Source organism: Gallus gallus, chromosome 1 (genome assembly GCF_016699485.2).
Source record: "Gallus gallus isolate bGalGal1 chromosome 1, bGalGal1.mat.broiler.GRCg7b, whole genome shotgun sequence".
NCBI classification, from domain to species: domain Eukaryota; kingdom Metazoa; phylum Chordata; class Aves; order Galliformes; family Phasianidae; genus Gallus; species Gallus gallus.
This window is the reverse complement of record NC_052532.1, coordinates 185,491,024-185,504,523: the sequence shown is the minus strand read 5'-3', so window position 1 is coordinate 185,504,523 and position 13,500 is coordinate 185,491,024. Positions and strand designations below refer to the sequence as shown.

At 43.2% G+C, this 13,500-nt stretch overlaps 2 protein-coding genes across 5 annotated transcripts; both read left to right on the top strand.

The window, feature by feature from the left end:
- Positions 1 to 79: 79 nt before the first annotated feature.
- Positions 80 to 2,535, top strand: ANKRD49 (ankyrin repeat domain 49). Of its 3 annotated transcripts, none has more exons than XM_003640591.6 (3): positions 80 to 112; positions 470 to 755; positions 1,579 to 2,535. In XM_003640591.6, exons 2-3 carry the CDS (start codon positions 483 to 485, stop codon positions 2,035 to 2,037), a joined length of 732 nt encoding a protein of 243 aa, XP_003640639.1. In that variant the 5' UTR covers positions 80 to 112; positions 470 to 482; the 3' UTR covers positions 2,038 to 2,535. The 3 variants fall into 3 exon arrangements, with proteins under 3 accessions (XP_003640639.1, XP_040527775.1, XP_417191.1); XM_040671841.2 differs by having other exon boundaries at positions 80 to 184; XM_417191.7 differs by lacking the exon at positions 80 to 112 and adding an exon at positions 161 to 188.
- Positions 2,536 to 3,404: 869 nt separating this feature from the next.
- Positions 3,405 to 8,594, top strand: C11orf97 (chromosome 11 open reading frame 97). 2 transcript variants are annotated; one of them, XM_004938850.4, is made up of 4 exons: positions 3,405 to 4,060; positions 4,471 to 4,575; positions 6,159 to 6,284; positions 7,131 to 8,594. In XM_004938850.4, the coding sequence occupies exons 1-4, from the start codon at positions 3,541 to 3,543 to the stop codon at positions 7,172 to 7,174; spliced, it is 795 nt and encodes a 264-aa protein (XP_004938907.1). In that variant the 5' UTR covers positions 3,405 to 3,540; the 3' UTR covers positions 7,175 to 8,594. The 2 variants fall into 2 exon arrangements, with proteins under 2 accessions (XP_004938907.1, XP_015136018.1); XM_015280532.4 differs by having other exon boundaries at positions 3,457 to 3,991.
- Positions 8,595 to 13,500: the final 4,906 nt, after the last annotated feature.

The following is a 13,500-nucleotide window of genomic DNA, read 5'->3' as shown; positions in this document are numbered from 1 at the left end:
GTCGCCGTCTCTCCCGCTGAGCTGCGCGATTGGTTAGTCGGGGGCTCAATCCCGCCTAGACGCTTACGTCACTTCCGCCGGGAGCGACGGGGCGGAAGGACTCTCCGTGCAGGTGGGTGGGCGCGCCCCGGCGGTAGCACCGCCCCGCTGGGAAGGCCCCGCCTCTGGAGCGGTGTTGCCGGGGGTCGGTGCGTGAGTTTGCTTGCTCGTGGGACGGTGGTAAAGCTAAGCAGGGTTGGACGGGGGCGAGAGTGGATGGGAGGCCCGTAAGGCTTCTTGTAGGGCAGGGCTGGGAAAGGGGAGGGTACCGACTCCACCTTCGGGACGAGTCCGTGTTGGTACCGGGGGTGCTGCGGCCCTCCCGGAGTGGAGGGGAGCGAGGCCTGTGCTTCCCTGGGCCTGTTTCCACTGACAGTTCGTGTGTGAATAACGCTTAATACAAATACTGGCGTGTATCTACACCTTCCAGATGCCAACTGAAAATGAGCAAAGGCAAACGTGCTGCTGAGAAGGAGGCTGATGAGAGGGATGATGACAGCGATGAGTTTGCAGAGTTTACAGAGAGCTTTAACCAACTCGAGTTGCTGGAAACGCACCGGCATTTGATTCCTATAGGAACTCAGAGCTGTTGGTCAGGGCAGTCTGATGATGAAGACGATGAACAAGAAAGAAGCGAGGAATGGTATGAAATGCAAGAAAAAAAAATGGAGAAAAATCCAGAGAAATTGCTACTGTGGGCAGCTGAAAACAATCGGGTAAGGCATCTGTTCTGTGCATCACTAACAAAAACATTGTGTTGAATAGATGTCTGCAGTTCCATCCACAAACAAAAACTTCCCTATGCTACTCTTTATCCCTCCCAGCTGCTCTGCAAAGCACCTCCCTTTGTATTCCACACACTAAAATATTTCTTGGCCAATTAGCTTTCAGAAGAAAAGCTTTGACTGTAGATCAAAGTTAAAATATCAGCACTGTTCTTAAACTTGGATCAACTCAAAAGTGTGCCAGACTCTTCATGGTTTCATGGTATGTGAGCATTTTAACTGGGGTGGAGAGGGTGTATCTGAAGCTTTATTTTCTTCAAATCTACATATGCTGAGAATGGAGGGGACCCGTAAGGATCGAGTCCAATCCTACTTTTTTTTTTTCAATCTTGTTAATACAGAAAAGCTTTTTATTCTTGGAAAATTGAGTGAGAAGATGAAGATTCTTGTTAGGCAGTTTGTTACATCCTTGTGTTCGTAACAAAGGCTGCCACTGAAAATAAACATACACAAAATGCACCTATAGTTGTGTTGAGGTACACCTTTCTTCCAAGGCAAAAGTATTCCCTGAGGTGCTGCAGCTAAATGCCCCACACTGAGTAAGATGAATCACAGTTATGCTTTTATGCCAGACTGTTGTGTCTCTATTTCAATAATAATAATTGGTTTCATCTTAAAATTTTCTATCACGCATAGTGTTTTGTGACATGGACAGAAACTTTTTCTTTAGAAAAAAAAAGCATTTTTAGAACAATAGAAGTGATGTGTCTTTTTTACAAAGGTTCCTATGAAATTCCCTGTTTCCCTCCAATAGCTGACTACAGTGAGGAGGCTCCTTTCTGAAAAGCTGGCTCCTGTTAACGCTCGTGATGAAGATCAATACACTCCTCTCCATCGAGCTTCCTACAGTGGGCACTTGGACATGGCCCGGGAGTTGGTTGCCCAAGGGGCAGATATTCATGCACAAACAGTGGATGGGTGGACACCCCTGCACAGCGCATGCAAGTGGAACAATACGAAAGTGGCCGCCTTCTTACTTCAGCAGGGTGCAGACATCAACGCTCAGACAAATGGGTTGTTGACGCCTTTACATATTGCTGCAGGAAACAAAAACAGCAGGGAAACCCTTGAACTTCTGCTGATGAATCGCTACATAAAAGCAGACCTGAAAAATAACTTGGATGAAACTGCCTTTGACATTGCTAGGAGGACCGATATATACCACTACCTTTTTGAAATAGTAGAAGACTGCATAAATGCTGTGTCCCCTTAAAAGCTGTGGTTAAACTTGTGAATGTGAGTTTTTCTGCCTCTTGTTTATCACACGGCATCTGTGTGCTTGGTCTGTCCCTTTGCATCAAGGTTGTCGTTTTAAGATACTGAAATATTCTTGTCACTCAAAATCTCACATTTTGCAATTCAACTCTTCCCTCATACTTCGAAGTGCTATTACTGTTATCAGGGTATTCAGAAAGCTTTAGTGAATTCCTTAATTTCAGTGAGTCTGTGCTTAGTAAGTGCAAATTTGGAGGGACGTTTCGTCCAAAACATTAATGTGAAAGCAGGAGGGCAAACTGGACTATGTACGTTATGTGAAAGAATTCAGGTTTGGTTATGCAGAATTTATTACAGCTCACTAAAAGTTATTTTTTGAGGAACTTTTTTTAAACTGCATGGAAGTTCTGAATGAATGTAACTTACTTGGGTGACTTACAAAATCCTTGGTGATCTGGTGTAAGGCCTATTATAAAATAAAACACTTAGCCCTAAACATTTTATTGTAATATCTTTAATTGAAAGCTCAATAGCCAATGAAATTGCCTGTTCATAAATTAAATGAACTATTCATAGGAACTTCAACTGGGTGAGGATAAATAGCTAAAATCCTGTTGTACCTGATGGCTAGTTCTTGGTAGCCAAATCTGAGCTGGGCTTCCAGAAGGTCTGACAGTGGTTTTACTGCCATGATTTAACCAAAGTGAATGTGGTTTGTTTAAGGCCATTAGTGTGCACTTAAGTGCAGTTTTTCTCTGCAGTAATGCAAGTTAGAAACGCAGTGGTTTACAATAAAGGTTTGGGACTCTTCATCTCTGGTTGAATATACTATATGTGTGTATATATACATATATATTATGTATTATATATATATTAGGAAAAAATGGATATTAGGAACAATTTCATCTTCGAAAGAGTGAACAGAAAGGGTATTGGCACAGACTGCCCAGGGAGGTGGGGGAGTCACTGTCCCTGGAGGTGTTCGAGAAATGCGGACATGTGTGGAGGGATGTGGTGAGTGGCCATGGTGGGAGTGGGCTGACGGTTGGACTAGATGATCTTAGAGGTCTTTTCCAACCTGCATGATTCTATGTTAGTCTGTGTTTGGTCCTCTGATGGAACATCTTTGAGGGCACCTCCACTACCCTGGCTCTCTTGGAGCCAGTCAGCCCCCTAACATGACTGCATGCAGTTTTGGGCACCACACTACGAAAAGGACATAAAACTGTTAGAGAGTTTCTAAAGGAGGTGAAGGTGGTGGTTCACAAAGATGGTGAAGGGTCTAGAGGGGAGGACCTAAGGGGTGAAGGAGGGGAAGACCTAAGAGGGGTGGCTGCGGTGTGTGGTGCGCTCAGCTCAGAGCAGAGCAGGCTGAGGGGAGGCCTCATGGCGGCTGCAGCTCCTCACAGGGAGCGGAGCGGCAGCGCTGAGCTCTCTCTGGCGACCAACAACAGAACCCAAGAGGACGGCAGGAAGCTGCATCAGAGGAGAGTCGCGTTGGATGTCGGAAAAAGGTTCTTCACCAGAAGGTGGTCGTGCACAGGAACAGCCTCCCCAGAGCACTGGTCATGGCAGCGAGCTTGCCAGAGTTCAGCAAGCATCTGGACAACGCTCTCAGACGTATGCTCTGATTTTTGGATGGTCCTGTGTGGAGCCAGCAGTCAGACTCGCAGATCCTTACGGGTCCCTTCCAACTCGGGATGTTCTCTCGTTCCATGGCTGCAGCTGCCTGCAGCACAGCCCGGGGCAGCCACAAGATGGCGATGTGCAGCCGCCGCCCGAGCACAGCCCGCCCGAGCAGAACGCGCTCGCTCCCTCGGCAACCGCCCCGCTCGCTTCCTACCCGCCGGGAGCGGCGGCCATGAGGGCGGCCAACAGTCAGCAGCCGGCGGGGGTGGCCGAGGAGGCGGACAGCGATGGCCGCAGCGAGACGGCGGGAGGCGGGCAGCCCCGTGAGCGCCCCATCCCCTCCTCTCGCCCTGCCCGGCCCACTCCTCCTGGGTCTCCCGTCCCCGCAGCTCGTGGGTGCTGGGCTCCTCCTGGGGGGTCCAGAAAGCCCTGGAGGGAGGGGATGATGGGAAGGGGAACTGTCACATCCCACCCTGGGCCTCCTGGTGTAGGGTTGCCTTCTTTCGGGGGGCAGTGCCTGCTGCCATGGGGTACGAGACCTCCTCCACCCGCCCTCGGCTCCACCTTGGGTTGTTCACCATGGACGGACTCCATCCCCACAGCTCCCCAGAGCCCAGGGTTGCCTTGGCTGCAGCATCCCGTGGTGCAGAGCCCTGCTGATGAACATCATCATGTCTGTAAATCTGCCTTAAAGTGCATTAGAGCAAGAAGAATAGCATAAAATGAAATTACATCCAGCAAAACACGCCAGCATTAGGGAAGTTAAAATGACTGGTTCTTGTGTGATGTGTTTTGCTAACAGGGAAGAACTTTCTGTACGTTGAGCCATGTAAGAGAGTTAAAGAGATCCTTGAAGAAGAGCTCTGTTTTTGGAAAGAAGAATGCCACATTAGACATCCAGCTGCAGGTAATCCTCCCTATGAGCAAATGGAAAGTGTTTGTCAGGGCAAATGAAACAGAAAACGTTTTGAGGAACTGTAGCAAAACTACTTATTTAAAAAACAAACTAAACAAATCTCAGTCTAGAACACTTATGTACTAGTCTAGTGAACATTCAGAAACAGAAGAATTATACGTCGTCTAGTTTTTTAGCATGAAATTATGAGACTACAGAGAACACATAGTTCCATGTGATCTATCAGCTTAATATAACAGAAACAAGTACCGAGTGGTAGAGAGGTTTTGGTACTTCTTTATTTGAAAGAAGTGAGGTTTTATTACTTCTTTCCTTGAAGAAGGCATTGTAGTTACTAGAACTCCTTGTCTACTTCTGTTGCTCAGAATTAAAGTTCATGAAAAGAAGAAGTTGAGGTAAAAACAAACTAAGGGAAATAGAGGAAAACAAAGCAGTTAGAAAATCAGTCTGTTTGGGCAGCTTGAAGGTTATAGACAGACTTGAATACAGAAGAAAATGAGGAAGTGTAAGTCTGAGAAGGAACAAGGTGTTTGCTCTAGATAAGAAAGAAGTAAAAAGGTATTTCAGTTTTTGTATCATTAGCAGCCCTGTACAGAGAATGATCTTCTTTGTTTAACTTACGTCTCTGCTAACACCTAGAGCTAACATTAACACTAGGGTGTTGAGCTGCTTGTCAACTGGTACTCCTAAATCCATGACACTTTTCCTTCATAATATGTAGTTCTTGTTCTGTAGCCCTGCATTCTATCCCACAGAGTAAAGCTATTCCTTGGTTATGTTAAGCTGCATTTTGTTGAAATAGGTCCACCATAATCTTTCTTAATCATTACACCTTCCACAAATGTAGCAAGGCCTTAAATTTGCCTTTATTTCCAAATCTAGACAAGTTTGGAAAAGGTCTTTGTGTTCTCCTATTTAGGATTAGAACCCGAAAGTAAATTTACTCAAAATGAATTTCAAACAATTGGATTCACAGACAAAAATGTGCAGAAGTTGGGTGATGTAGTCAGTATCCTGTCAGATTTAAACTATTTGAACCTGCAACTGCATGACTGTGATTAGGCTCCTTAGGCAATTACAGCGCACAGTGGCAAATGAGCTACTTATGTAAACTCTATTTATATTAAATGGAGAAAAAAAGGCACTTTGAAAGAACAGTTCTTCTGACTGTCTTTGCATTAGTCTTTCTTTTTAAGTGCTCTCTTCCCATTGATGGTAAAGGGGATCTGGGCAAGTGGTTGAGTTGCAGATGTTAACATTAGCCTGCTCAGTCTGCTCTTGTGTCTAATGTTACTAAGAGCTTAACACCCCAACACTGCACTGCATTCATCGGCCACTGGATCAAAATTGTCTGGAAGATTTCAATTTGATCATATGAATGGACATTACAAAATTGCTCTCTGAAGATGTCGGTCACTCTTTTCCATTAACTGTGGAGGATGCGTATAGTATTCTCCCTACCAGTGTCTAATTACTGTACTGACCAAAGGGACTATCTTTTAAGTGCTCCACCAGTTTTAGAATAAGTTTAAACAATCAGTTTTAACAGTATTATTTTGACTAATTATTAACAGTGGCTCTGAAAGGAATTTGGAATGTGAAAAAGAATTTCTCCATCGGAGGCCTGCAACCAGCGTCGCAGAACAGAAATGGTTTACTTTTACAACCTCAGTTCTACTCAAGGCATGTAGGAATGAAAAGTAAGAGTCAACAATAAGAGTCTTTGCCTATAACAACTCACTTTAAAGTTGTCAGTTAATGTTTCTTTTTGTAGTTGATTGACATCTCACTGGACTGCGTATCTATTTTGTTCAATGTTACTTTTCCATCAGATGACCTGTATAGCCTTACACATTTGGGCATCTTTCTGCAGAGTTAACCCACCTTTATTAATTAGCCAACAGACTTGAAATCTTTGCAAAAGAAATCTGTTTAGGATTGCTGTGTGTTGAGTCACCTTGTTTAATATTCTGAAGCATGGGGAATAATCACTTCTTTCCTTCTGATGGTTGGTGAGTGTTGGTTACATGTAGGTAACAAACCTTAATTCCCCTTCTTTGCATTCAACCATAAGCAATTCAAATATTTGGAAAAGCCCTCCTCCTCCATCATGTCTCTTGATAAGAGGTTGATCTAGTTACCATCCGAGGCATTTTTACATTTACTTGCAAAGTTCAGTTGGTTCTCTCAGGCACGTATTTCTTTCTTTGTAGTCATTTGGGTGTGGCTTATGAGGAATGGACCTATTCCTTATGAGTTGGTAGTTTTAAGCATAGTCATCTTCATATGTCCACTTCTCTTTTGCTGGAATGTGTTAACTTTGTAGTGGGAAGTGAGATCTTCTAACCCTAAGGAAACACTGAATTCATTAGCTTTATAAGAGGAGTACTATTAGTGCCATAAGGTTGCAGAATACATGGACTCAGCATATTTTGCCATTAAAAGAAGCTCCATATCATGTTCTTATGTGCTAGTTCTTTAAAAATAAACCTAGCTGCATGATTTCCAGCACCTCTTTCTTTCTGTTTTGATCTCGTGAATTCTAGAGATACTGGCCTCTAAAAAACTAGCCCCTGCTGCCCATAAATGATTGACTGACACAAATTAGATGGCCTAATCCGTTCCAGGTTCTAAGTGCAGTCACTTCTGGTATGTACTCAAACTAAAATTTTTGTCACACCAGAGAAATACAATTAAAAAAATGCCTCAGAGTTCAGAAATGGCCATAATTTTAAAACTCATATGCCTGAGACTACTAGTGAAAGCACACAGTCTTTAAAGGTTCTCATCTCTTTCCTTTCTCATCAGGATCGGTGAGAAAAGCACAGATTTAAAACAAGACAGGTTATTCAAATATATTTTGGTGCTGAAATATATGGGACTTGTTGGTTTTCGTCTGGGAATGTAGATGTTCTTTGTTCCTAAGGGCTGCTTCTAGGAGCTTCTCCTCACTAGCTTTACTGCCTGTTTTGAAGCAGAATAGGCAGGTAGCATGAGAGGAAGGACGACAGAAGAGATACAAACAAGAAAAAATGAAGCAATCTGACTTCAGTTCCTATTCTCATCAAACCGTTTCCATTCACTCAATTTCTTCCATGTAAGGAGCAGGGGAAAAAAAAGGTGATAATATATGATTGAGAGGTGGAGTGTCTATGAAGTTAGATAAAGAAGGAAAGAGATTTCCAAGAGAAGATGAACTTACTGTGCTCAGCACCTGAAGGAGAGGCGCCAGGCAAAGGCTAAAGGAGGAGCACAAATGAGGGGAGTGAAAGAAAAGGCAGAGAACAGAAAGTTAGGAATTCCTGAAGGGAATTGGAGAGGAAAACACAGTTCAGCAATGCAGGGATAGAAATTAAAAGAAAGAAATGAAGAAAAATGATGTAGGAGAAATAAGTAGAAGAGAATAAAGGGAAAGAAAGAAATAGGCCTATGTTGCTGAATTTACTGAAGTAAATACACTTGTTTTTGCTTCTCCCTTTTACTGGCTTTCCCTAAATGTGGCCAGCTCTTGGGGGGCTCACTCTGTGATGTCACATCTATCCTTACAAGGGTATTGTTTTTTCTGAAAACCTGAATCTGTTTTGATGCATCAAATGAAACTTTAAAAGGGCCAGCTGTGGAAATTTAGGTCTGTATTTACAAGGTTTTAAGCAAGTTCTGTTTGGATAGGGAGCTGTTTTCTCATTGTAGCTGTTTTATCCACATGTTCCTGCTGCTTTTTTATCTGATGTTGTAGTACTCAAATCTGATCCATATTTCAGTCAGTGATGAAGATGTTACAATCAGAAAAATTACAAAGTGTTTCTGATGACAAGAATGTGTTACTATGAAATTTGACACTTCTATAGTTTTCTCTGTTGCAGAGTGATTCTAAGTTCCAGCAGAAAATCATAATGTAGTTGAAGAGATGCCTTAACTTTTCTTAATATGCATTAAGCTCAGCAATTCCTGGGCCAAAAGTTTGTGATTCAATATCAAGCTCAACTTAATAAATAGAAGTTTAACTTAAATCAGCCTGTGATGTCACTATTTATGTAAGAGCTATCATAGAGGCTGCTTGCAACCTAAAATAACCTGTCACTGAACTCCCATTTGCAACAATTATTAAGGTAAGGTGAGGGAATATGAAATGAGCATTAGTTTGTATTTATTGTATTGTCACATTACTTAGGAAATGGTTATGGATCCTTCAAGGTATTATACAAAAAAAGAACAAGAGATAGCTTTGTGGCTGATGGGGAGAGGTCCCAGAGGACTGGCAGAAAGTCAGTGTCACTCCTGTCTTCAAGCAGGGCTGGATGGAGGATTTAGGGAACTGCTGGCTGATTATATTTCTCACACTTCCTAGGAAGATGATGAAGCAAATAATCGTGGAAGCCTTTTCCAAACATATGAAGGACAAGAGGGTGGTTGGGAATAGCCAACAAGGATTTATGAAGGGGAAAGTGTGTTTTACAAACCTGAAAGCCTTCTGCAATCAGATGGTTTGCTTGGTGGACGAGGGGAGAGCACTTGATGTTGTTGTTTACTGCATCAAAAGCCTTGCTAGAGCTTCTATCTGCCCCAACAGCCTCATGGACAACTGATGAAGTACAGGTTATATAAATGTACAGTGAGGTGGATGAAAAACTGGCTGAAGTGCCAAGCTCTCAATGTTGTAATGAGTGTCATCAAGTCCAGCTGGAGGAGTCACTGGCTGAGAAAACCAAGAGTTGACTGTTTAACCTTTTCTGTAGTGACTTGGAAAATGAGACAGAGTTCTTCCCCAGCAAGTTTGCAGAGAATACAAAATGAGAAGGAGCATTTGATACACCAGGTAGGTGCCATTCAGAGGGAACTCTACAGGCTTCAGAATTGAGCAGAGAAGACATTCAGGAAGTTCAGTCCAGGGGAATGCCAAGTCCTGCTCCTAGAGAGAAATCATGCTTTGCACCATGACAGGCTGGAGAACCACAGGCTGAAAAGTAGCTTGGCACAGCTGGGGCTCCTGCTGGACAAGAAGTTGAGCATCAGTCAGCAATGACTGGCAGTCTCTTGGGCTGCCTTAGAAGGGTCGTTGCCACCACATTGAAAAAAGTGGTCTTTTCATCCACTCAGCACTGGTGAGATACATCTGGAGTACTGGGTCCAGTTCAAGAAATGTACCCAATCGAATCCAGCCAGTAGCCATGAAGATGATTAAGGGATGTTACGGAAGAGATGCTGAGAAAGCTAGAAGTGCTTAGCACTGAGATGAGAAGGCTCAGGAGAAATCTATACTGAAGGGGGGGCAAGCAGAGTCAGTGCTTATCAGGCTCAAAAGTAGATTTCCACAATGAAGAAGGTGGAAAGCTCATGACCTGTGGCACCAGGAGGAAGGGTCCTTTCCTGCTTGCAGATTGGCAGCTATGGAATAGCTTCAGTGCTGTAGAAGCAGATGAGGGACCTGAAGCTCTTTCTGGCAAAGCAACTGATGGCTGAGCCTGAACCATGCAGGGTGACATAATACTAGTTGGAGGCTCCCTGCTGCAAACGATGGAGGCCCACTTTTTCTGCCCCAACTTGACACTGAGGAAATTTATTGTGGCTTTGCAGATGACAGCAAGTTGAGAGGAAGTATTGATCTGCCTGAGAGTAGGAAGGCCCTACAGAGGGATCTGGACAAGCTGGATTGCTGGGCTGAGGCCAGAATTCTTTCCAGGCAACTGTCGTGCAATAACATAAGCAAATATTACTGTCTTTCTAAAGGAAAGGGAACTATTTTGTACAATGAAGAAACTGAACTGATGGATAACTTAAAGCCAGAGTTGAAGAGTTCCTTATTCCCAGTGTCACCTCAAACTAGTAATTCATGTCTTTCCTAAGGTGTGGTTTTAAGAAGTGGAATGGGATTTCTTTCTGAGAATCCAAGGTTAAATTTTGCGCCAGTGAGAAGGAAAACAAATCTAACTTAGCTGGCTTGAAGCCAACTCATTTTCGGCATTTCTATTTGATTCTGAATAAAATATATATATATATATAGGCACTGAAAATTGCACCTGAGGCACAAAAGGATTTACAGCTTTTGAAAACATTCTCACTTTTTAGATGCAAATTTGATTGTGAACCACAGTCATGTTTGAAAATTGCTGTCTTCACAGTCAGAGGCTTTAAATAACCTTGCTGCATCTCACTTCTGCTCCTTCCTGCATTTTCATTCAGGCCTCCTCCCACAGCTTTCTCATTCTCAGTCATTATTTTCCCCACAGTCTTCTTTTAAAACTTGCCAAATGGAAAGATTCTCTGGGTTCATCCTGCAGTAGCTCCGTTTTGCTGCAACAAAGGAAGATCTGTGGAACTCACCGGTTCCTTTGCTTCTTTTTGTGCAACCTCGTGCAATGAAGAAATGTTTCTTAGACCTTCTACTGAATATTTTGTTATTCTAATTATGAGGCTCGGTGATTCTTAGTTAGTCCAACATATTCACATTGAAGATCTTTTTATACATCTCATGTTTCACTTGAATCAAACTGAGGAATTTGCTTAAACATAATAGCATCATAGTAACTCAATATTACTACTACTTACTACTACGAAATTGCTACTACTATGATATTTATAATATTTATAATATTTCATTACATTGTGTTTCTGTTAATCTAAATTTACTTTGCTCACATTTTATCATAGTGATATCACTCTAACCATTCAGCTACTCTTTTCTCATGCCTTGTTTTATGTTATTTCATTTCCAAACTAAACACTGCAGTTCTGTGACAACAGTTATTATTGCTTCCACACAGTAGTAAACATTCAAGCACTGACATCTCTCAAAGGCTATGTCTACGCTATCAAGTAATGAGGTACAGTGGAAAGGGATCAGTATATTAGAGCAACTGGTGTTGAGGGCCCCATAACTATGTGTTGTAGATTGACCTCAAACTAGAGCTAGTCTTATCTCCTGGACTGAAATGTCCCTACAGTGCTTGAGGTTCAAAGACGTCTGAAGAAAAGCTCCATCACATACCTTTCCACTTGGGCCTGTGGGATGTTCAGTGGGTAAAGTGAGAGCATCTGAGCATTCCCTTGGAAGCGGAGGTCTCACCTGCTTTGTATGAATAGCTGCCACTGTTGCTGCTTAAGATGCCATTCAGTGCTCCAAAACACAAGGCTGAAAATCACAGAATCACAGAATGTCAGGGATTGGAAGGGACCTCAAAAGATCATCTAGTCCGGTCCCCCTGCTGGAGCATCCATGCTAACTGCTAACAAATATCCACTGAGCCAAATTTCAGCTTGGTGGTACACACCTGCCAGATTATCTGAGGATTGTGTGGTTTTGGCAGGAAGGGTAGCTGCTCCAATTTTGTCTCTGCTCTATAGCAGTGAACAAAGATGAGTGCTGCACCAGAGGGTAGAAGTGTGCTGGGACAGGATCCTCCATCCACAGTGTGCACAGCAAATCCGTCTGTACCCATTCTTTGACCTGGAACTGTCAACTTTATACAGTTCTAATACAGCCCTGCTCAGTCACAAGTGGAACTGTAGTCAGAACGTCACATTTGCTGCATGTGCAGTCATGTGGGCTAGTCTGATCAGAAGCTGTTTGTTAAATGAGTCAGGCATCACCTTTCAACTGAATATTTTATCTCTGGTCACATTTTAAACGTTAAACTTCCAAGCAGAAAGACCATAATCCCTAACTTAAAAATTAGTCAATCAAGTTACTGGTATTTACATTTTATATTAAAATACAACATGCAATTTACACAGAATGAAACTTTTATCACTCTTTTTCAGAGAAGATGTAGGGCCTTACTTGACAAAAACTTGCATTGCTCTCACAGGGGCTATTTATGAAGAAGAGATTTCAAAGTTAGTTACTCTTAAGTGTCCTTTTGGTACCAAATAGATCCTGCTGCTCTTTCAAGCTGGTCACATTCTTTTAGGATAAGAAATGCAGGGAGAGGGAGGTGATTGTGCCCCTCTGCTCAGCTCTTTGTGAGGCCCCATCTGCAGTACTGTGTCCAGGCCTGGGGCCCCCAGTATAGGAAGGACGTGGAGCTCTTGGAGCGGGTCCAGAGGAGGGCCACTAAGATGATCAGAGGGCTGGAGCACCTCTCCTATGAGGAAAGGTTGAGGAAACTAGGATTGTTTAGCTTGGAGAAGAGAAGGTTCTGGGGAGACCTCATTGTGGCTTTCCAGTACTTGAAGGGAGTGTATAAACAGGAGGGGGAATGGCTGTTTGAGAGGGAGGATAGTGACAGGACAAGGGGGAATGGTTTTAAACTGAGACAGGGGAGGTTTAGGTGAGATATTAGGAAGAAGTTTTTCACCCAGAGGATGATGACACACTGGAACAGGTTGCCCAAGGAGGTTGTGGATGCCCCATCCCTGGAGGCATTCAAGGCCAGGCTGGATGTGGCTCTGGGCAGCCTGGTCTGCTGGTTGGCGACCCTGCACATGGCAGGGGGGTTGAAACTCAATGATCATTGTGGTCCTTTTCAACCCAGGCCATTCTATGATTCTATGAAATGCACGGGGTTTCCCTGGTTGATAGAACAACTGACTTGATAGCTGTGGGTGAAAATACAGCATCTTTCAGTACCTTTTAAAATGCATTTTCAAGACAGCTGACAAATAACTTCAAAATGTCTTCAGGCTTAAATGCTTCTTGTGTGTAACGAAATGGAGTGAGTCAGAGTACAAGGGGAAGCCAGCTGGGAAAACACATTTATCACAGTTAGAGACTGCAAACATTTAGTCTTCAAATAAGCAAAATATTTTTTATCTTGCAACAGCTTTGTTACCAACAGATAGCATTTTGTTTTTAATTCCTGGCTATCAGCAACAGTGGAGCTACTGCAATTTCCATGGAGCGCTTAAGCCACAGTTCCCTGATTTGTGTATGCAGTAGAAAAAGCATCTGTGGTCCTCAGTCCACAGCAATGTCCTGGG